At 44.2% G+C, this 22,500-nt stretch overlaps 1 protein-coding gene across 1 annotated transcript in view; it reads left to right on the forward strand.

The window, feature by feature from the left end:
* Nucleotides 1-22,500, forward strand: part of COL13A1 (collagen type XIII alpha 1 chain) — a 118,395-nt gene that overhangs the window by 66,123 nt on the left and 29,772 nt on the right. Inside the window, exons 24-33 of the mRNA XM_075000245.1 lie at nt 1,219-1,263; nt 4,931-4,984; nt 5,535-5,579; nt 7,338-7,490; nt 8,081-8,179; nt 10,036-10,089; nt 10,655-10,696; nt 11,830-11,856; nt 16,665-16,745; nt 21,359-21,394. Of these exons, the coding sequence (XP_074856346.1) occupies nt 1,219-1,263; nt 4,931-4,984; nt 5,535-5,579; nt 7,338-7,490; nt 8,081-8,179; nt 10,036-10,089; nt 10,655-10,696; nt 11,830-11,856; nt 16,665-16,745; nt 21,359-21,394 (636 nt within the window). The remainder of the gene's footprint in view (nt 1-1,218; nt 1,264-4,930; nt 4,985-5,534; nt 5,580-7,337; nt 7,491-8,080; nt 8,180-10,035; nt 10,090-10,654; nt 10,697-11,829; nt 11,857-16,664; nt 16,746-21,358; nt 21,395-22,500) is intronic.

The raw sequence follows: 22,500 nt of genomic DNA on the forward strand, positions 1-22,500 counted from the left end.
AGCAGGGCATAAACTAGGTTCAAACATAAGCTTTTCTAGATTTCTCTAGAATGCTGAAATAGCAAATACTTACTAGTCACTCCAGGTCCTACACTGCAAGTAGAAACAGCAGCTATAATTACAACAATAAGCATTTTTGGCTGAACATCCTGAAACGAGAAAAAGTATATAAATGTGCTTTCTGGGGAGAGCATGGGCTTTGCTGGAAAGCAGTAGCTTCATTATACAGTTCTGCTTTGTGTTACCTCCTAATATAATGATGCGGCACTTGGGACTGTGTTTAATGGTCACTCTTGGAATGTGAGATTTCCAGTCTCATTTGAAGTCAAAACAAGATGTTAGCTCGTCAGGTACCAGGCGCTCCTATGTAGTATCTATGTAATAGTGTTGAAGAATTGTAATTTTCTTTTAAGAAAAGCAAAGGCTACAAACGCAATGGGTCTTATCTGTGAAAATCCTGCAAAGGTCGCTGAAACACAGAGCATCACTCTAACTGAAAACAGGACTCCAGTGGGATGGGCTGTCTAAGGGTAAAGAATGGAGTATGTGAGAAGATCAAAGATTTTTGTGTTGCTCATCATCAGTAAAATACCAGGTGGCCACTCCAGGTTCATTTCCCTGACCTGAAACAATCAGCTTTTTCCATGGCTGAATGTAGTCACCTTTCAGAGCTGCACTCCTGATTACAGAACTGCCATTTCAGTCTGTGCAGTACATTCCATCAGCAAAAGAAGAAGGTCAAAGTCACTATGATAAGATGCAGACTGGAGCCTAGGCTTGGGGCCTGCACAGGAGCATAAGTGGCACTTGAAGTACCCCATCCTCACCTGTCTGCTTGCCTGCCCTGGACCTTGGGCACAGAGGCAAGTGGCAACTGAGCACATGCTATTCTCTCCTCAGCCAGGTGGCTAGGGCAAGGCAGAGGGAGCAGAGATCGGGTTCTGTCACTTTCGAGTGTACTGGCCAGCGCAGTGGGCCAGCATGAGGTATGGGGCGAGTAATTTGCTACTGGTAGAGGTCTGTAGCAAATTACATCCCCTCCACTGTGGAAAAGAGAGAGCAAGGAAGGACAAATCCTTCTGCTGAGTGATTCTGGGGTGACACAGCAATGCACGGCCCTCTTATGCAGGGTCACTGTATTGCACAATCTAGCCCTGAGTCATTTTATATTTGCAGCAAATATCCCAAAGCTTTGGTAATGCAATGTTTGTATTATAGGGAGAACCTGGAGCACCCGGAGAACAGGGGCCTGTGGGTCCAAGGGTAAGTGCTACCCTAACAAGGGGCTTCATTCCTGAAAATTTAAGGAATTTTAAAAAGCTTAGAAGACTACTTTTCCCATTCTAATGGCTTCCAGACTGGTTTCCTAGTAGCCTCAAAGGGGTAGCCATGTTAATTTGTAGCTTCACAAAAAACAAGTAGTCCTATGGCACCTTCAAAACTAACAATTTTATGTATTACATAATGAGTTTTCTTGGGTAAAAGTGACTTCATCAGATTTGGAGCAAAAATAAGAATCCAGGATTTATATACTGGTAGGTTGTTGGGGGGCGGGAGGAAGAAGAAGAAGGAAAACTGGGGGGAGTTACCTGTCATTAATAGGACCCGTGGAAGAAGTAAATTAGGTTATGTGGGATGGATGTCATTCCTGGGAATATCAAAGGTGGGGAAATTGTCCCTTTCAGTGTGTAAGATAATTGAGATCTCTGTTAAGCCCCAGGGCAAATGTGTTAAACTTGCAGATGAATTCGAATTAAGATGTCTCCCGTGTAATCTTATGGTAAAATCCTTTGGTAGGAGAATGATGACTTTAATATCCATTATTGAATCTCCAGGGAGGTTAAAGTGTTCCCCTACAGGTTTGTGTGCATTCCAGTTCCTGATGTCTGATTTATGTCCATTCATCCTTTGGCGCAGGGCCTGTCCAGTTTGTCTAATGTACATAGCAGAGGGGCATTGCTGGTACATTAGTGTACGAGCCCCAAAGGTGTATCTCTGCAACAAACCCTGTTGCCAGCTCTGTCCATATATCTATACTGTAGAGACCATTGCTGGACTTAACCACATCAGCCACACCTTTGATATTTACAGGAATGGCACCCATCCCACTCAATTTACTTCTCACTCCTCCTACTTCCTCCCTTCCACCCCTCCATACTATATAAACCCTGGATTCTTATTTTTGCTCCAAATCTGATGAAGTGGGTCTTACCCATGAAAGCTCATTACCTAAAAAATAAAATTATTAGTCTCTAAGGTGCTCCAGGACTGCTTGTTTCCTAGAATTTCCTCTATCCCCTTTACCACAATTAATGATTATAGCTCATTTGTATTGCCATATTAGAGCAAAGCAACTAGAGCTTACTGGTGAATCTGACCCAGGCAAACCAAGAGCATCCAGTTTAGCAACACTCATACTACATGCTGGAGTCTACCTCCACTGCCATAAGCCCTTCTCCACAGCTTATTTATCAATCACTCCTTGAACAGCTGTAACTTAGAAGGATTAAGACAACTGCATTCTGCATGGGAATACAGGTTGCACCTCCTTAATCCAGAACTCTCTGCCAGATCGCAGATGTTCCTAGGCCAGAGAGCCTCAGTGGCTGGGAGTGAGGTAGCAGGAGAGCTGGCAGCTCAGAGTCTGACTGGGCAGGCATCCAGGGCTGCACCATCACAGCAGGGCTGGAAACCAAAGCCACTGCGGCCGTGGCAGAGCTGGGAGCTGCGGTCATGGTGACTGCAGCAGGGTTGGGAACCAAGGGTGTGGCTGTCGGTGCAGGCCTGGGAGCCAGAGCCCAGCCACCTGGCAGGGGAGCTGGAGCCGGGGCGGGGCTGTATCAGTGTGGCCAGCTGGCCTGGAAGCACACCGAGCAACTGGCTTTGGGGCTGGAGACCTCAGCTGGTCCAGTTATGTCCTGAAGGTGCCGGACCAGGGAGGTCCAGCCAATAACAAGTTCTGGCTGGAGATCTGGGTCATTTTACATGGTCCCAAAGGGGAGCCAGGAAAGGGTCAACTGGTGGATTATGATGGTAACCTCAACGAAGCTCTACAGGTAAGAAGCTAGCCTATGTGGCTTGGAAGCCATGTTCACTGATTCCTGGAGTAAACTGCTTATTTTCCATGTGATGCTTTCTCTCAGTTAGAGTGGTTCTTTCTCCCTTTGCTTTGTAGCAACAGAGAGTTCCCAAGAAGAGCTGCAGGTCATTAAAACTTTTAGTAGCCGAGGTAATGAAAGAAAGGTGGGACCAGGGGAAGAGAATGTCCCTTTGGAAAGACAAACAATTAAGAAAATTAATCTCAAACTTCATTTTTGGATGACAAAACTAAGCATGTTAGTGCAATCCTATATATTTCTTCTTCTATACTAACAGCACTGAATAATGCTGATTATTACACTTCTATGGTGCTAGTCCTTTACAATGATATGGGACACATTCTTAATAACAACAGACACAGAAGTCATTTGAACTCCCTCATAAAATTAATCCAGAATATCCATATTAGATGGTTCAGGAAAAGGCTATAAACCACACAGCGAAATGTCTTTCACAGTAGACGAGTCACGTACCTATCTGTAGAAGACTACCCACAACTTCTACCATCCTACCTTCCTGACAGCCACTCAGTGCTCCCAGCACAGAAAGAATACATTTCTGGAATATTATTACAAAGAGTGCTGCGGGCACTTTTGTACTTAGTTTAATTTCATCCCTGTAATACACTCTTTAGCAGTCTTAACCAGAATAATATTAAAGGAGTGGGGAAAGCACAAATACTGTGTTCAGAAATAGTTTAACTCTTGAGAGGGAACTTTATTTTTATTTACTGATGTCAGTTTTTGGACACACAAACCTTGGCCCAATGGCAAGTCCTTATTCTTCACTATGTGCGTTTTGGTTTTTTGAATAAGGGTTTTAGTAACAGCCAGAGGAAAGTGGGCACTCATTCTGACCAGCAAACTTTTAATTCCACGCCACTAAAGTGTCTGGCCTTTACGGTTAGGTGCTGATGCTAAAAAGCAGATTTGACAGCTAAAAGGAGGATTAAAGTAAGCAAAGCCCAGTGCTAGTCAGGATGGATCTAAGTAGTGCTCTTTTTAAGGGCAGTGAAAGTGTCCTTTCTTAAGCATATCTTTCCCTAATACCAGGGATGTATGATAGTCCAGCCTTGTTTCTACTGGGAGGTAGCCATCAGTATTAATCCCACTTGAGGGGGTAGTTTAAAACGAGATGAAGAACTACATCCATCATCAGACTCTCATAACTGTGATCTTTAATTTTATATATAGTAAACAGAAACTATCATGATACGCTCATCAAATCTGAGGTGCACATCGTCATACTTGCATATCACCAAATGCTTCCAAAATGTCTTTTTAATTCAGTGCTCCCATTTTTGAATGCCCACCTTTATGATAATATGCATATCTTATGGTGGATGCCCAAAAACTGAGGCACTTTGGAAAACTTGGGCCATAGATTTTTTTATAGGTAAATAAATAATTTCTATACATTGTTAAATTTGTGATGCTTGGCCATTCAGTTAAATTTAGCCTGTGCTGAGCATTTCAGAAGCACAGAATTTCCCCGTTAGCTATGTTGTTTATTTGGGTTCTGAATTTCCATAAGTAGAATATATTTATTATCAACAAACAAATAATTATTTAAATTTACTTTATTATTGGAAGCAGATTATTACAAATGCCGTTTTCAAGGTAATTTTTTTTCATTCATCAAGTTGAGAAAAAAAATACTTGATTATGAATTGCTACTGTTGGTTATTTAGTAGTCCACTGCTAGGTATTCATTTTCCAAGATAATTTATTTCAGGATTGCTACTGCAGAAGTGTAAAGAAAATACAATCCTGCCCTCCTTCCAATTTGAAGAGTTTTGAAAAAATAACATTTGAACATTCTTCTTATTTAGGGACCTCCTGGAATTCCTGGAGTAGCCGGGCCCCCAGGGCCACCGGGACAGAAGGTACCACTCTCCTTTTGTCATTCTTGAAAAGATAACTAGACATGCATGAAGATCAAAGGCTGGAACGTTGGTGCTATTATACTCCTGGTCCTCCTGCATCACCCTTGGCATCTACAATCCTTTTTCTCTTTGCAGTCTGTACATGCTTAGTTATCATGTCTTTGCCTTTTCCATATCTCAGATCCTGAAATACTTTCCTTGCACAATAACCAGGCATGACCTTGATTTAAAGAAGGAGAATACTTTCTTATTACTCCCACTCTCCTTCAAAACACTGCATATTGGAGTTAATCTCAGTGCCTGGATATAGTGTAGTCCAGACAGTGTACTGCAAATCAGCATGAGCAGCTATAGTGGAGTTATTCAACCTTAAAATTTTGACAAGGTTTCGAACACTGTCTCTTTAGCATTCTCAGCTATTCTGCTCTTGCAGATTCATTGCTGTTGACGGTTTCCATAGCATCTTCCCCATCTTCCTGTTTCCATGCCCCGTGTAAAATTAACAGAATAACATTTTTAAAAAATGATCAATGACAATCTTGTACTTCAGGGAGAAATTGGTTTACCGGGTCCTCCTGGACATGATGGAGAGAAGGTAAGATGAGAGATGCTGTGTGAGAGTATTGAATCTTCCCTGTTTCTGGATTTGAAAACTTAATAGCTGATAGGAGCTGGAGCTAGTCAAAAGTGAGATTTTTTCATGGGCATTTTTCTAACTGTATGCCTCTCTTTCCTGCTGAAATTTAAAATTTCACCACAAGTTTTCATCAACATTAAAAATCTGAAATTTTCTTGAGCACCACTATAGCTGTTCAAGGATAGGATTCATTTGCATAAACATTGAAAAAAAAAGTTTATCCATGTTTTTGGAGGGATAAAAGGATGGCAAATTGAAAGTGGGAGATTTTGACCAGTTCTAAATAATAAGCATACATGAGCCATTCAGCTGCATACTCTTTCACATTTTTGTATACTTGAAAGATGTACGTTCTAATTCATCTCTCATTTATGCCACATTCACAGCAATGGTGTTACTTGTGATTTACGCTAGTTCATATGAAAGCAGAATCAGGCCCATTCAAATTCAATCCAGATTACTGCTGAATACTCTGACCGTGAACCAGCAAAGTACTCAACAATGTGCTTAACAGAAAGCACGAGTAGTCCCTTAGGGTCTGATTCCGAAAACTGCTTAAGCACATGCTTAACTTTAAGCGTATAAGTAGCCCAGCTGAAACCAGTGAGACTGTTTATGTACTTAAAGGTGAGTACATGCTTAAGAACTTTGCTGAACTTTGCCATTACGACCCACTCCAAAGTCCACTGAAGTTAATGGGATTCTTTCTATTGACCATAATGGGCATTGAGTAAGACCCCTTAGTGCTTTGCTGGACCAAATTGCTCAGCAGCTAACAGGATAGAGCCCTAAATCAGTAACTACACAGTCTTCCTTCTTCTCAGTTTCACTCACATCATTGTTGACACATATGAGCTCTGCCTCTGCCCTTGACACCCAAATCCTCCTCCATACACCTGTGGAGAAAAATTGCCAGAGCAGAGCTTTGTGGTATAACATCTCCATAAACAAATTCTCTGCACTGCCAGCAAAAATGTCAGGTAGCAAAGCCGCAGCAGTTCCACTGCTTTTCTAATGAGCTTTAAGCAAAGATGGTGCATTCGGTAACTATACTAACACACATGTATTTCTTCTTTACTGGTGACATCTCTCAAATGTTTTTCCCTTGATTGGTTAGGTGTTTACAAAAACTGCCCCATACCCCTCAAACAGCTAGCAACACCTCCCACTTTTGTGATAAGACCTGTGCCTACAGAATCAGGCTGATCAGCCATCAATGGACTCACAAATAGGAGGGTGACATGAAGACATCCTACTTGTTATCGAGTAACTGTCAAGAGAGACACTAAAAACTAACAAGAAAAATCATTTTCACTTTGCAAAAATGAAAATGTAAAGAAAAAAGAAAAAAATAAGGAACGTGACAGCAAAATTCATCAGATGCTTGTAAGATGGCCATGCAATACCCAATATTCAAACAAACTGAGTAGCTTTGAAGATACTGGTTATAATTTCGGAGTTTCATTCACTACTTCATACAGTTTCCTCTTTCACCCCAAAACTGTTGATAAAGGAAAACTGCAAAGTTTATATTACTTCTCCATGGACGAGAGAAAAGTATTGTCTGAGGGCACCTAGTAATATGCTAAGCACCATCTCAATGTAAACTCCAAGCTGTGTCATGGCCAGAGATTCCAGTGAACTAAGCCCCATTCTTTGATTTCTTTCCCTAACTGCAGAAGTATTATTTTTAAATTGTGTGGGTATCTTTTTTAGGGCCCACGAGGTAAATCAGGAGAAGTGGGCCCTCCTGGTCCCCAAGGGCCTCCAGGAAATGAAGGATCTCCAGGAGTGAAGGGAGAGGCTGGACTTATGGGGACCCCAGGATCAAAGGGGGAAAAGGGGGAGACAGGAGAACCTGGCTCTCCGGTGAGTAAACGCAACAAGTCAAGTAGCGAGTTGTGTTTGCAAACGGTCATGGAAGAGACAGGCATGAACCAGAAGCCTGGGTGCAAACACTGCCAGATGTTGTGGGCTTTGCACGTGAACTTTAAGGACAGGACCTTCCTTCGTGTACATTACCAAGTACCAGTAATCACATCAGTCTTTTAGTGTTGAAATCTCTGGCTGCTCTCTGAGTCACACACCCTAATTGTTTCTCTGAATTGACTATTACTCTCAGTTCTGTAAGAATTAGTTCTTAGTACAAGATTTTGGCACTAATCCAGGAAATCATTTAAACATAAATTTAAGTATGTGTATATTCCCATTGACTTCACATGGAGCAATGAAGCACTTCACAATGGTAAATCCAGGCAGCAAAACATTTAAACATGTGCCTGTTCTCTTGCACAAGTAACCCCATGATTCTGAGTGGAGTGGAGAACGTTAACAACACTCATGCTGGTCATGTTAACATCACTCAAGGAACTAAAGAAGCATTTAACATTTCAGCGTAATGTTACATCTATCTTTTGTTTGTATGGTTTCAAGAAACCACAGTCTTTCTTGATCTGTAGGGTCTGGATGGCCCAACTGGAGAGAAAGGAGAACGAGGTGACCAAGGGATACCAGGACCTTCAGGATTACCGGGTCCAATTGGACTTCCAGGATTTACAGTAAGAGAGCAAAAGAAAGAATGAATTTTCAAGTTGGGTTAAGCAGAGGACAGAGCAAGCACGAAAACTCTTGAGCGTTATATGTTTAAAGGTGCTTATATGGCTTAGGAGCCTTTGATCCATTTTCAGAAGTGACTTAGAGATAGGACTTTCCCCCCTAAATTGCTATTTACTCCACATAACGTAAGAATTAGGGGTTACTGAATGCAATTAATAGGCAGCAGGCTGAAGTAAATACAAGGGAGTATTTCTTTACTCAACTCACAGTCAAACTGTTGAATTTTTTGCCAGAGGAGGTTGTAAAGTCTGAGCCTGCAACAGGGTTCAAAAAAGAACTAGATAAATTCACAGAGGATAGGTCCATCAATGGCTACTAGGCCGGATGGACAGGGATGATGTCCCTAGCCTCCATGGTCAGCTGGCATAAGAGCCGAGGGAAGGAAATGTCTTCCTTTGGTCTTAGTGCTAAACTTCTTCTCTCTTCCTGGCCTCATTCTGACAGGTCCTGCAGTCTCCCACAGCTGGGTTGCAGCTTTGTGACGGTATGTCTACACTACACAGCTTTTAGCACCCAGGCTATGTTGACACCACCATGCCACTAAAAGTCAGCTTGTGTGAACGCTGTTTGTCAGCTCTTTTAGCGACAAATGACTTCCCTCTTCAATGAATGGGTTTCACTTTGTGTGGGGGAAAACACTCCTGCCAGCAAAGCAGCATTCCAATGTGCACTTGCCACAGCAAAACTTTGTTGTTCATCGGTGTGCAGGCCTAAGCACCCGTGAAGAACAAAAGTTTTGTCAAGAAAGTGGATGTGTCACCATAGCCTCGGTCTTACCCCCAGCAAGGATCTATTAACTGAAAAGTGAACAGCCTTCCAGCTTGCCAGACTGAGTAGCATAACATGGAACCTGTGAAAGAGCCATGAAGTAGTAATGAAGCCATTTAACAAGCATTTGCCAAGACAGAGGAGTATAAAGTTCGTTTCTGAACTTAGTGACGAAAATAGTTGTGCATTACTGTACTCACTGAAAATTTACTTTAAATATTCCATTAGTTTGTTGCTGAAGATTATCACATCTCTAAAGAAATGCTTGCATAGAGCTTTAGATGCATAATTTGAGTATTCAGCTCTAGCTTTAAATGCTTGGATTTTCAGACATACAGTTTTTAAATAAATTCTTATGCAAAATACAGATTTTAATTACTACAGTACAAAAGCTTACTTCCAAAGTTTTCCTGTCCATCCCTGCTCCACATTCACACATACCACCCAGCTGAAGAGAGCCCTTAAAGCAGAAGTGGGCAAAATACCGCCTGCAGGCTGGATCAGGCTTGCCAAGGCATCAACCCAGCTCACAGACCAGTGGGAGCCTCAGCCAGACCCCCTGCCTGTCTGCCCTGGTGCACCACTCAGAAAAGCTGGTTGTGGGGTCCATGTGCTTCTCTGTATGTTATTAGCCTGAGGGGAGGGGGCAGCGGTTTTGCATGCTGCCCCTGCCCTCAGCACAATACTGCAGCTCCTATCGATCAGTTCCTGGCCAATGGTAGTTGCCTGTTTGGAGGACAGCCAGCATGCAATGTATCCCTCCCTGCCATCCCCTGAGGTCGCAGCCTTCAGAGAAGCACATGGGCTCGTAGGCCTGCTATGAGTGGTACATGGGGACAGGAAAGGCACAGATGTGCGGGGTAGCAGAAAGGGGTGTGGATGGACTGTGTTAGTAAGTGAATGCTAAATTCTCCTTCCTCTATGAAGGGGTTGCTGTTTTTAAACTTGTGGCTGTTTCAGACATGGCTGTTGGTGGAGCTAGATTCTCACTGGAGCTTCTGGTTACATAGTTACATGGTTGTACTTACAGGGAGAAAAAGGAGAACCTGGAAAAGATGGGGAAAAAGGAGACACAGGGGACTCAGTAAGTATCTTGCTCTATTTTTTCTGTACTATCAGAGGATGTACGGGCAAATCTTATCAACAGAGCTTCTTGAAACTCTGTAATCCTCACACCCAGACTCACCAAAGGGGGGTATAAAGGGGGAAGTTGCACCAGGCCCAGAGTTTCAAAGGGGCCCGGGGCACTGGGTCTCTTTGAAATGCCATGGCAGTGCTGCTCTGCTGCTCTGTGCAGCTCTGAGGGTGGGGACAGCACCGTGGTCTGAGCGGCACTAAGCGCCAACGGCTTTAGACCCCACCACTTCCACCCTTGACCTGCCCTTTCTGGGGTCCAGAGCTAGGCTCCCCTCCCACCTTGCCCCAGGGCTCACAGTGGCCATCTTATCATTGACATAGCCACTGCCTTATCACTGACATAACATCAGCCTCATATCTTTTGTGGGCTTCTTCAAAAGGCAAACTTAATCATCCATGTGATTTAATAACCAGCTATCCAAAGCCCCAAATACCTAGTTTTACAGAGGCTATGCTTTGTACTTTCACAAAAGCATTTATTATGACAATGACATTTTTAACTTGACTTTTAGGTATCTGGGCCACCTGGGCCCCAAGGCCCTCCAGGTGCTGCAGTAAGTTTTGTCTGATTACTTTTGGGGAGGAGACTTCAGGAGACATTTGAATGAAGTTAATCTAGTTACTTGTACAGATTTTAGGTGGAGCTTTTCTCCTGTATAGGAAATGGTGTGGGAGAGAGAGGTATCAGGTATTGCAGGTAGGCAGTAAAGATTGGAAATGCTGGCAAAATAAAGAGAGGAACTGAGACAGCAGAAGGCTATCAATTTAGCTAGGTAGCATTAGGCTAGATTTTAATGAGTCTTACAGGTGCAGGAAAGTGGTTTGTGTTTGATGCAAAGGTGAACATGGAGGCAGCAGAAAGACAAGATAATTTTTCTGGTTAATCATTTTGATCATAACAGCTGACATGTCCCACTGCCATATTGTCCTGCTATGGACTCTCTTCATTATCAAACCAGAAGAGTCCATGAAGTGTGCTCTAATATGACAAAAGACTATGGCTATGTCTACATGAGAAGCTTCTGTTGACAGAAGTCAGTGTCGAAAGGGATTTCCTGGCCAAACTTCTGTCAACAGATTGTGTCTATACATAAAAACAGATTGAAAGAGCAATCTGCTCTGTCGACAGAGAGCAGCCAGACTGCCTGGCCCTCTCCTGACAGAATGGCTGACCAGAAGCTCTGCAAACAGGGCTCCCTGGTAAACCAGAAGCCCTGTCTGTTGACAAAAGGGCCTTGGAGCATCTACAGGGCATTATACCTGAACGGGAAAAGGTATAACACTGCCAGCAGATCTGCCAGGTTTTGTTGACAAACTGTTGACATAGCACAAAAGTCCAGTTTTGCTGGGAAAAGCCTCTTGTGCAAATGTACCCTATGTGTGTATATAGGTAACAGTATCATGTTAAGCATATGTCATGTTATGCCAGAAGAGAAAGGTTGTATGCAATGTTGTTGTAACCATATTGGCCCCAAGACATTTAAGAAGGTGAGTGAGGTAATATCTTTCATTGGACAGGCTCTGTGTAGTTCAAACACTTGTCTCTCTCTTCAACAGAATTTGATCCAATAAAAGATATTACCTTATCTGCTTTGTCAGAAAAGAAAGATATCACACTGAATTTGAAACCAGAATACTGGGGTTTAAAATCATAATAACACATTACTGTCTCTTATTCCAATTGTAGGGTCTTCAAGGCCTTCCAGGACCTAAGGTAAAGCTATAAGTTATTACATATTGATATTTTACTTGAGCTGCCTGGAGAATGACAATTCCATTTCATGACAAACGTTGGGGTTTCAAAAACTGTTTTTGTTCTCCACTGGAATGAAGATAAAACATTCAGACATTTTTGCAAAATAGAATTGTGTCAGACAGATCCATTTAAGGATTGAAAATATCAAGTTTTCAATTCAGGTCTCTCACTATGACCTGAGAGTCCACCAGGAACCTCAGAAACCTTGCGATGAAAATATCACCAAAAGAGACATGTCTCTGCAGTACACGTTGGCTTTGACAAAGGAGCATATTTCAACTAAAAATACCTTAGCAAAATGTTTTGCCCAGCTCTACGTTTTACCTTTGATCCAATTAGGGGATTTAAAGGATCTCTTAATAAAGGTTGTAAGATGACACTCTAAACATGGAAGTAACCACACCTCTCCTGAGAAGTCTGGATGTTTAGCTACCTGAGCTTACCTCAGTCCTAAGACATGCATGATGCCAGCCAGAATGGCAGCTTTACAGGAAGCAGCACTTTTGGGACAGTTACCATTTGGCTTTGAGGACTGATGCACTTTGGAAAAATCAGAGGTATTCATTCCTATTTTTACCAAGTTTTAGGTACACACACAAATACAGAAATGTCAGTTGCTCACAAAATCACTAACCACAACTATCACTTGTCTGAAGAACCTTTGCCAGACCCAGACTTGATAGTTTGTATGAGTATATACCAAAAAGGCCCAGATCAAACAAATTCCTGAAGTTTTGGTTACAGGTGAATGAGGAAGGGTCAAACATGAGCCTCGTCAAATTGCTTGATACCTGTTATATAGGCCTGGTCCCAAAATAAACAACTACAGAAGAAATTGGATATGGAGTCTAATGTTCCATCCCCTTAAGCTTCCAGGGTCTTTGTAGTAGATATATAATTGGAGATATGCATCTCCTAGAACTGGAAGGGAGCTTGGGAGGTCATCTAGCCCAGTCCCCTACTCTCTTGGCAGGACCAAGCACCATCCCTGGCATCTATTTGCACCAATCCCTAAATGACCCCCTCAAGGATTGAGCTCATAGCCCTGGATTTAGCAGGCCCATGCTCAAACCACCGAGCTAACCCTCCCCCAGTAGCTTCAGAGCTGTGGCTCTGTTAAGTTTATAGTGACCTGGAAGACACTTTACCCTTTGGAAGCACATGTAGGGTAGGAAGTCTCTTCCAAGTACATACACAAAGCCAAATAGGTTTGTTTGTGGGGAAATGGACAATTAGATCCATTTTTACAAAAAAAGTAATTCTTTTTCATAGTTAAGGGAAAGGTGGCAAATATGAGTTTTATATAATGCAAGAGCTATGCAAGAACTGGAATTTCATTTCCATGGGAGTTTTACAACTTCAAAATTTCTTCCTTTCCAGAGTGGAATGAAAACAACAAATTTCAAAATTTCCTGTGAACTGAAATTCACACCAAAAAGCTTCCAGCTGATCAGAGCATTTTGCTACAACACTGAAACATTTCACTCCACTTACAACATTTTTATTTTGTATTTTATAGTATGAAATTTTAAAAATCCCAATCATTTAGAAACAGAACATCAGAAAGTTCAAAAGGGAGTATCACTTTAATTTTCATTTCAAGATCAATCATCATTGAAGGCAACACATTTCCATGAAACACGTCACTTTTGACAAATCAACATTTCCCAACAGAAGTATTTTCTGCTGGAAAATTTCTGACCAGCTGTATGATGAACACTTAACTTCCACCTGCTTGTCATAGATCTAGTTTCTACTTATTTTTGAACAGCAGAGGGAGGGTAATATATAAGTTCTGTTCCACATAACTTTTCTAAGGAGATATTAGCCCTGATTCCTTTCTTCCCTGTACTGATGGAAATCAGGAGCAACCCTACTGCAATCATTTGAACTACAGTATTGTTCTCCAGTGTGAAAAGAGAACCAGGTCCACAGTATCTAAGGCTATGTCTACACTAGAGCAGTCTGTCAACAGAAGTTACTGTCTGAAGATATCTTCCGACAAAACTTCTGCTGACAGATTGTGGCCAGACACAAAAGTGGATTGCTCTTTTGATCTGCTCTGTTGCCAGAGAGTGGCCAGATTGCCCAGCCGCTCTCACGACAGAACAACCAACTGGAAGTAGAGCAGACAGGGCTGCCCGGTGACCCGGAAACCCTGTCTGTCAACAGAACAGCCCCTGAAACCCTGTCAGACAGGGTTGCATGGCTGGCAAGCCCTTCTGAGAGTCCCAGGAAGACATGCCCTTAAAGGGGCCTTCCCCTGTGCCCCCCCCCACACCGTGCCTGTTCCCTGCCCATGCTGAAGCTTGCCTACCTCAACAAGGGACAGCACAGCTGCTACAGCAGGGCTCACATGCTTTCTGAGAGAGACACAGCACTTTCCAGATAGCCATGGTGCCAGAGCAGCCCCCAGGCTTATACTGGCATCACCCAGAGGTGCTTCAGCTTCTGCTGACCCTCATCATGGCCATCCTCCTCCTCCTTCTCCTCCCCAGAGAGGATGACTCAAATGCCCTATTTGAGGAGCATGCCCTTGCTGCCACATGGGTCCACCTGTGCTCACCCCATGGGTGCTCAGGCCGGTCATGGGGTAGTGGGATGACTAGCAGTGGCTCCAGCACTTCCACTTTGTAGAAAAAAAAGTGCTGGAATTCAAGTCTGTTGATTCCTCATAGATGTTAGAATGTTCAATTTTAATACCCTGGTCCCTGCACTGCTGCAGGACAGGTGGGGGCTTCTGCCCTAGCTCCCATGCTGTTGTGGGACCGATGAGGACTCCTGCCCTTGTACCTGGGCTGCTGCAGGACTGGTGGATGCTCCTGCCCTGGTTCCCATGCGGCTGGGTGAAAATTTTCTGTTGTTCTAATGGAAAAAAGGGTGCTGGAACTCCATTCCAGTCCATTCTGTCAGAAAAAAAGCCCTAGTGGTGGGGGTGCTGGCTCACCCTGGTGCTGCCTCAGGACTGGCTTGCTCTAGTACCAGGTTGGGGATGGCTGGCCCTAGTGGGGAGGCTGGGCTGGCTCAGCTGTCGCTCAGTGCAGGTCCAGCTTTAAGGAAGACAAGGAGGGGAGATGGTGAGTGATTCATGCAATGCAGCCCATAAGGCCCTGCCCTCCATCATGAGCAACTAACACGCCCCAGGCCATGGGACAGGGATGCCCCGGGGGCACAGGCATGTGTGGCCTGCACAGTGGACCCTGCCACGCATGGTCTCCACAGCACCTCGGGGACCAGGCTGACCATTATGGAACACACACACATCACACTTGATAGACTAGCCTTCCTTGGGACCCTCCAACACACATGTGGCTTGCAGCATTGTCCATGGGAATGGGTGCTGATTCTCACTTGTGCGCACCCCTGTGTGCCAGGAGCCATGCTCCTCACTGTGTCTTGGTTCAGGCTGACATCCATGTGGCTAGCCCCCTTACAGCCATGGCAGAGGCTGGCGGGCCTCCCTCCTCCTGGGCCTGGGGCTTGTCCAGCATCCCATGAGGCTGGCAGGAAGCTGGCAGCCATGCCCAGGGGCTGTCTGCTGGGTCCAGGTGGGACAAGCTGCCTTCCACATGGTTGCATGTGCCAGACCCACAGTGTGAGGTCCCACCTGAGCCAGCCTATCAAGGCTCACAGCATGCCCTGTCTGCACCTGCCTCCCATGCCCTGGGTTATGTGACACATGGGATACTTACTAGAGAGTCCCTCAATCAGCATGGGGATGCCCCAGAGGTGGCCAAGTCCAGGGCGCTGACCAGGGTGCTGCCACTGGCCTCAGACCCCGTGTCCACCTCCAGCTCTGGCAGAGGTTGGGTTCTCCTCCTCCTTGGGCTCCATCTGTGGGAGGTTCCTCCACTGTGTCCACAGGGGCAGGTGGAGGGAAGGTATCATCACCCCACAGGAAGTAGTGGGGGAAGGTGCTCAGTCCTGCCCCTGATCTGCACCTGGTGTCACAGGCCTGGGTGTAGACCTGCCACATTTCCTTAACTTTTACCCACACGGTGCGGGCGGGATGGCCCCATGCCGCTGGGGGGAGGGTGTGGCCAGCTGGACATAAGTAGGACATTCCTCCTCTTGGCTGAAGGGTTGAGGAGGCAGTGTTCCTTGCCCCACATGTCCAGGAGGTCCTGGTTCTTGGTCCTGGTCCTGGAAGAGGACTGACATGTTGTGCCCCAGGGTTGCTTCTGGGACCCCTCAGCCTGCTACTGAAAAGGACCAGGGAGGTCACGTGGAGCCTGGTTCTCTGCCATCTCACCCAGCTCTGTTGTCAGGAATGGCTCCGAGGGCATGCTGAAGAGCAGCTTGCTGCTGGGCTGCTTCCATGCTCTCAGCTTCTTGCTAAAGGATTTCTGGGGCTCCCTGCAGCTTTAAAAATGGTCTGAGGCAGGGACCATAGACCTCTTCTTGTTGTGGACAGGGCTTCCCCCCAGCGCCCTGGAAGACTTTTATGTTGACAGAAGCCCTCTTGGAATGTCCGGACTGGCTTTCTGTTGCCAGAGCTGTTGAGAAAGCCATTCTGTCTCATGGGGGAACGGCAGAACACTGTCGAAAAAAGTGCTGCATTCTGCTGATTTACTGTTGACAGAACACCTTGATAATGTGGATGCTCCATGGGTTTTGTCAGCAAAATTCTCTAGTGTAGACATAGCCTAAGATTTCTTTGGGCTCTATAACACTATCTTTGGTGCTGTCAGGCCTTTGGAATGGAGAAATGTTTGTTCTGAGGTGGTGCCATGATGGGATTATTTTCTGATCCATTCTTCCTTTAGGGGGAAGCTGGGATTGATGGAATGAAAGGAGAGAAGGGTGTCCAGGGTGAGAAAGGAGACCGAGGTCCACTGGGATTGCCCGTAAGTCTCCAGGAAGCAAGAAGAGCTTGGGAAGCCATATATAGTCCAGTTTAAGAAAGATCCCAAAACAAGAGAGACAGACAAAGATTTGATTATTTAAAATCAGAGTTCAGGACAGAAAGGTGGCCTCTGAGCAACTGTGCCTATTGGCTTTCTAGTGATGGACAAACCTCAGCTGTTTTGGGCAGTTGGGTGGGATCAGCCTCTGAAATAGGAGAAGCTAATCCCTTGGATCTGTAAAATTGGACTAGGAATTTCTCTAGAGCAGGTTTCCCCAAGTTCTTTCTGCTTTCCTGGCTGAAAATATCCTATGAGTAGCTTTTCTCGTGGCCTTTTGCCACTTCTGGTTTTGGTCCTGGCCTTGAAATGCTGAGATGTGCAAAGCTGAAAAGAAAACAGTTTGTTGAGCTCTTTTAAACTTGGTGGCGGGGAGGGGGGAGAGGGGGTTGTTCAATTTGTTTTTAATTTATTCAACCTAGTCATCTTATCCCTGCCATTTTTGCAATAAAACCTGATGCCTTCCCAGAAGCAGTAAATATCCAGTTATGTTTCATCTTTTTCTTGTATATGCAGTAAGGATATGCTATTTCAACATATTTGTGTTTAAACCTGTGTTAGTGTGCTTCACAGTTATATGTCATCAAGGAAACACAAATGAATTTCAGCAGATTTAAGAATCAGAAGGAATCAGAGTGTGGTTACTTTATATCAAAATCAAAGCACTTTGTAAAGAAAAGGCACATAGTTTCACCTATTTAAAAAAAAAAGGGCACTGAAGTTAAAGCACCAAAGCAAACCTTTGCTGAACCTCACACTGCCTGGAAACATTCACTGCAAAGAGCTTGTTGCCCACAGCCGTGTGATTTGTTGTTATTAGTCTTTGTGTTATCACCCAGTTCCCTTGTCCATACAGTTTTGGCTGTAAAACTGCATGTCTTTGTTTATAACAGTGGTGCTAAGGTATTTAAAGCAGTGGTATGGAAAGCGACTTCAGAAATGGGGATGTGACATATGAAACTTGGTTGGGAAGCATGTTGCCCAGACAGCTCGCTCACACATTTCTTGTTGCCCCACCCATCTACCATTCCTTATAATGCTAAGCAAGCAGCAATAATCAAGAAACAAACCTGCTCTCAGGGTATTATAATAAAGATGGAAAGCAGAAACCTGTCCAATATCACATTGACCCTGAAAACTGCAACTGGGTAATAAATGCGGAAGGAAAATTTTCATTGATGTTTGTGACCAGTGGTTCCCTTTTGGTCTACGCAGTGATAGAAAGGTGGCTGAAAAGGTTACAGTGCAAGCTTGAGCAGAAGACACAGGATTATGTTGTCCACCCACTGCAGAGGGAATTAGCCAGACAGTCCTTAACTGTGTTAATGCAAGGTCTGGGACTGATTCTCCAAATAAAATGGTCCTTCTCAGAGAATACTGCCCCATTGTGATCTGTGGCTTTTGTTTTGACTCCATGTTCCAACATTTCTGAAGTCATGTAGCTGTTGAAGATATAGCTCCCCTCTTTTTCTAGATTTGAAACCTGATGTCTACTCAACTCCACTTCTCTGAGAAATGTTTAATGTTTGGCAATCCAACAAAAGTCAGCTGAGTGATTAAGAAATACATAAAACAACTACTGAGTTAGGGGCAACCATCAACAGCTGTTAGCAAAATATTTACTCCAATATAGATGCATTTTATTTGTCATCTTCAGAGGAAATAAACATTTAGGCTACAGTTACACTACAGCTGTCTGCAGAAGTTACTGTCGGAAGAGATATTCCGACAAAACTGCTGCTGACAGACTGCGTCTATACATAAAAGCAGATTGATCTTTTGATCTGCTCTGTTAACAAAAGGGCCCCCGGAGGGCCTACACAGCTTTTTTTGTCAACAGTTTCTGTTGACAAAATGCATTTTGTGTGTGCACACTCCATGAGTTTTGTCTATGAAACCCCAGTTTTGTCTACAAAACTCATTAGTGTAACCGTAGCCTTATGTTTGGACCCACAAAGGTATTGAGAGACAGGGAGATTGACAACATCTGAGGGCCCAGTCTCAAGTTCCAATGACCCTTTAATTGTTTATTCACAGAGGAACAGGTTCAACAAGAGAGTCTGAGGAACTCCCATATCAGAGTACCCCTTAGTTCAGTGATTAGCACACTCTCCTGAGAGTGGGGAGACCACTGGTCAAATCCTTTCTCCCCTCCTGCAGAATTGGCAATTGAACCTGGACCTCCCACAGCCTAGGACAGTCTCTGAACGTGAGGCTAAATATTGTAAGGTCACCATCATCACCACCACCAATAATAATCATTCTGAAAGGGACCCAATCTGGAAGGTGGCCTCTGCGCACATCAACTAGATCAAGCCTCAGAAGCAAGATCACTTCCTGGGCTTTTCTCCCCTGGCTTTGTGGATTGCATAGGAGAGTCCGGAGGGGGGCTAAGTGGGAGATAGGCATTCAGATGATTGTGCTGAGACAGCAGAGTACATGCCCATAGACAGAAGTGTAGGTGACAAGTGAATTTAAGTGGCAGGTGAGCACACATTTTGCAAATCACACTGGAGTATAAAAATGGGCCTAAAACACCTAACTTTATAGAACTGGGCCTTACTGTCTGGAGAGCTGTTTTCCATGTGAATATTACAAATTAAGGAGTTAGCACTGCAATTAGGTGAATGAGATCACAATTAGGAAATATTGTGTCCACACTCTATCATGTATTTCCTACACTGACAATTACAAAATAACACGTGTGTGTGCAAGCAGAAGAATTCTTCTTGAGCCTTAACTTGCTATTCCTGTCTGATATCTTAGTGGTCACCTAGTATTAAACCCTGACATCAGAATAATACCAATGACTACACAGTGAACCCATAAACCCAGTGCTTTTTTTGTGCTGGTACTTGCCGGTACTGAGTAGCAGCACGTCAGCAGCCCCTGTTCCAGGATTGGCTGGGGGTGAAGGGCAGAGAGCTGGCTGAATATTGGCTCCTTCTTTTCTTTTTCTTTTTTATTTATTTATATTTTTTTTACAAACTAAAGCACTGTATAAACCCACCTATCTATCTAACAATCTAGGCATTTAGACAACCCTCATCACTGTTGTAGCTGAACATGTAAGTAATAAACCCAAGTGTAGACTGCAGTGTAGGACTCAAGCCGCATCTACACGAGCCGGCTACTTCGACGTAGCTGTGCCAACTTTGAAATAGCGCCCGCCACGTCTACACGTGGCAAGCGCTATTTCAAAGTTGAAATCGACATAAGGCGGCGAGACGTCGAAGTCGCTATCCTCATGAGGAGATGGGAATAGCGCCCTACTTCAACCTTGAACGTCGAAGTAGGGCACGTGTAGCCGATCCGCGTCCCGCAACATTGAAATAGCGGGGTCCGCCATGGCGGCCATCAGCTGAGGGGTTGAGAGACGCTCTCTCCAGCCCCTGTGGGGCTCAATGGTCACCGTGTGCAGCAGCCCTTAGTCCAGGGCTTCTGGCTGCTGCTGCTGCAGCTGGGGATCCATGCTGCATGCACAGGGTCTGCAACCAGTTGTCGGCTCTGTGGATCTTGTGCTATTTAGTGCAAGTGTGTCTGGGAGGGGCCCTTTAAGGGAGCAGCTTGCTGTTGAGTCCGCCCTGTGACCCTGTCTGCAGCTGTTCCTGGCACCCTTATTTCGATGTGGGCCGCTTTGGTGTGTAGACGCTCCCCTGCAGCGCCTACTTCGATGTAGTGCTGCCCAACATCGACGTTCAACATCGACGGCACCAGCCCTGGAGGACGTGTAGACGTTATTCATCGAAATAGCTTATTTCGATGTCGCTACATCGAAATAAGCTATTTTGATGTAGCATTCATGTGTAGACGTAGCTTCAGGCAGACAAAGAAAGCTCTAATTCAAATTAAGGATCAGCAGTGACCCTTCCAAAGCTGAGACTGAATCAAAATTCCCAGTATAAAACTGATTTGCAGCCACTCTCAACAGCTGGCCTTACCCCCTAATCTGCCTGCTGAACTATGCAGCTTCTCTCTGTGTGAAACAAGGGCCATTTTGACAATGGAATGTAAAAGGGTCGTCTCTACCTAACAAACACATGCTTTCAGCTGAGTACTCCCTATACACTGGATGGCTCTTTAGGCTGTCGACATCTGGGTGGATTCATGGCACTGCAACTCCACTCTAACACCTGTGCTATATTTTATGTCACAGATCATCCAAGGCTGTCCTGGCTAGTTTGACACTGTCAATACAAGGTCTTGAGCTCCACTGTGACAGTGCCCTTCTCCTGGCCTTGAACAGCTTCTCCCTTAGATGATCACTGAGCTGTATTTTGGTACAGAGTAAAAGGGAATGTTGTATTTCCAAAGGTAGCTTGAAGGCACTAGCCAATATTACATGCATTCAGTGTCTCTGTGTTTTCACTGGTTTCCTTGTAAGTACCATCACCTGTCCTTGAGATCTTAATTTTTGTTTTTGTTTATTACGAGCATATGTTTGTCTCAAGTCACTGCTTCACTCACCTCTTCCCTCCCCCTTTCCTTTTTCTCCCCTCACCTCCCATTCCTTCCTGCCTTTTTTTTTTTTTGTTAACCCTTTCCCATCTGTTCAGGGTGCTTCAGGTTTAGACGGCAGGCCTGGACCACCGGTGAGTTCCATTTCTCCATTACCCTAAATTTCCTTCCCTGGTACTGTAATGTGTCTTGTCCATCCCACTGTGCCCTCATTTGCATTATGGGTAACTTTCTTTTCCCTGAAGATGGCTAGGATGCCAAAATGCTAAATTAACATATTGTCACTGAGAGGTTTGCCTGATTGTCACCCTCAGTATTTTACATCCATTTGGTCCCAGGTTTTAGCTTCAATCACATCTTTTTAAACATGTTTTACTTTATTATTTATTATTATTTCCAGGATTATATTAAATAAAGCCTCTGCCTGTACCCATTATATGCCATGTACTTTTGTCCTCATATTGTGAACTGTCTTGTCTTGTCTTTCCCTGTGGTAGCCTTGTGCAACAGCCTCTCCTCAGATTTGTCTAAGACATAGTAACACCTCATATTTTGTTATCTGGGCAAAAGGCTTTGTTGTGTACTGTTTTCACACATATCATTTAGTACTTCATTGCCATGGGTTGCATGTACAGCTCTTATTATAACCTTAAGTGCACCTCTCCACTTGGAGGAGATGCATATGAGAAACCTTCTGCAAAGAGTACTAGCCACCCCATTGTGAGCACCCACCCACCACACAATTTCCTGAGCTTCAGCAACTTCATAAATGCTTATTCCAAATCTTCAAAAACATTGGTGGTAGTTTTAATTTTATTCACCTGGGATGCAGTGTTGTCTAATGGCTGAGCAGAAGGTGGAGAACCAGTAGTGGTAGGTTCCAGCCTTCACTCTGTCATTAACTCAGTGTGAGACCTAGGGCAAGTCAGATATCCCCTCTGTGCATAAGTTTCCTCTGCTGTAAAATGATAACAAACATAAAGATGTGCACCCAATTTTATAAAGCACCTTTGATTCTTGGATGAAAATTGCATAAGGGTAAATTATTATTATTTCTTCATGGGATGTTATACAGCCTCCAAATACAGTCATGTCTGACTTTTTAAGAGGTACTTTGATTTCCCCTTTTTCAGTAGACCAGGAATTAATTAATTGTCCTATAACTCCACCAAACAGAAATTAAATGACAACTTCTAATTTGCATATTTGTTTCAAGAAGTTGCATATTTACCTTTACAAA

The sequence above is a fragment of the Carettochelys insculpta genome, chromosome 7, assembly GCF_033958435.1.
Source record: "Carettochelys insculpta isolate YL-2023 chromosome 7, ASM3395843v1, whole genome shotgun sequence".
NCBI classification, from domain to species: domain Eukaryota; kingdom Metazoa; phylum Chordata; order Testudines; family Carettochelyidae; genus Carettochelys; species Carettochelys insculpta.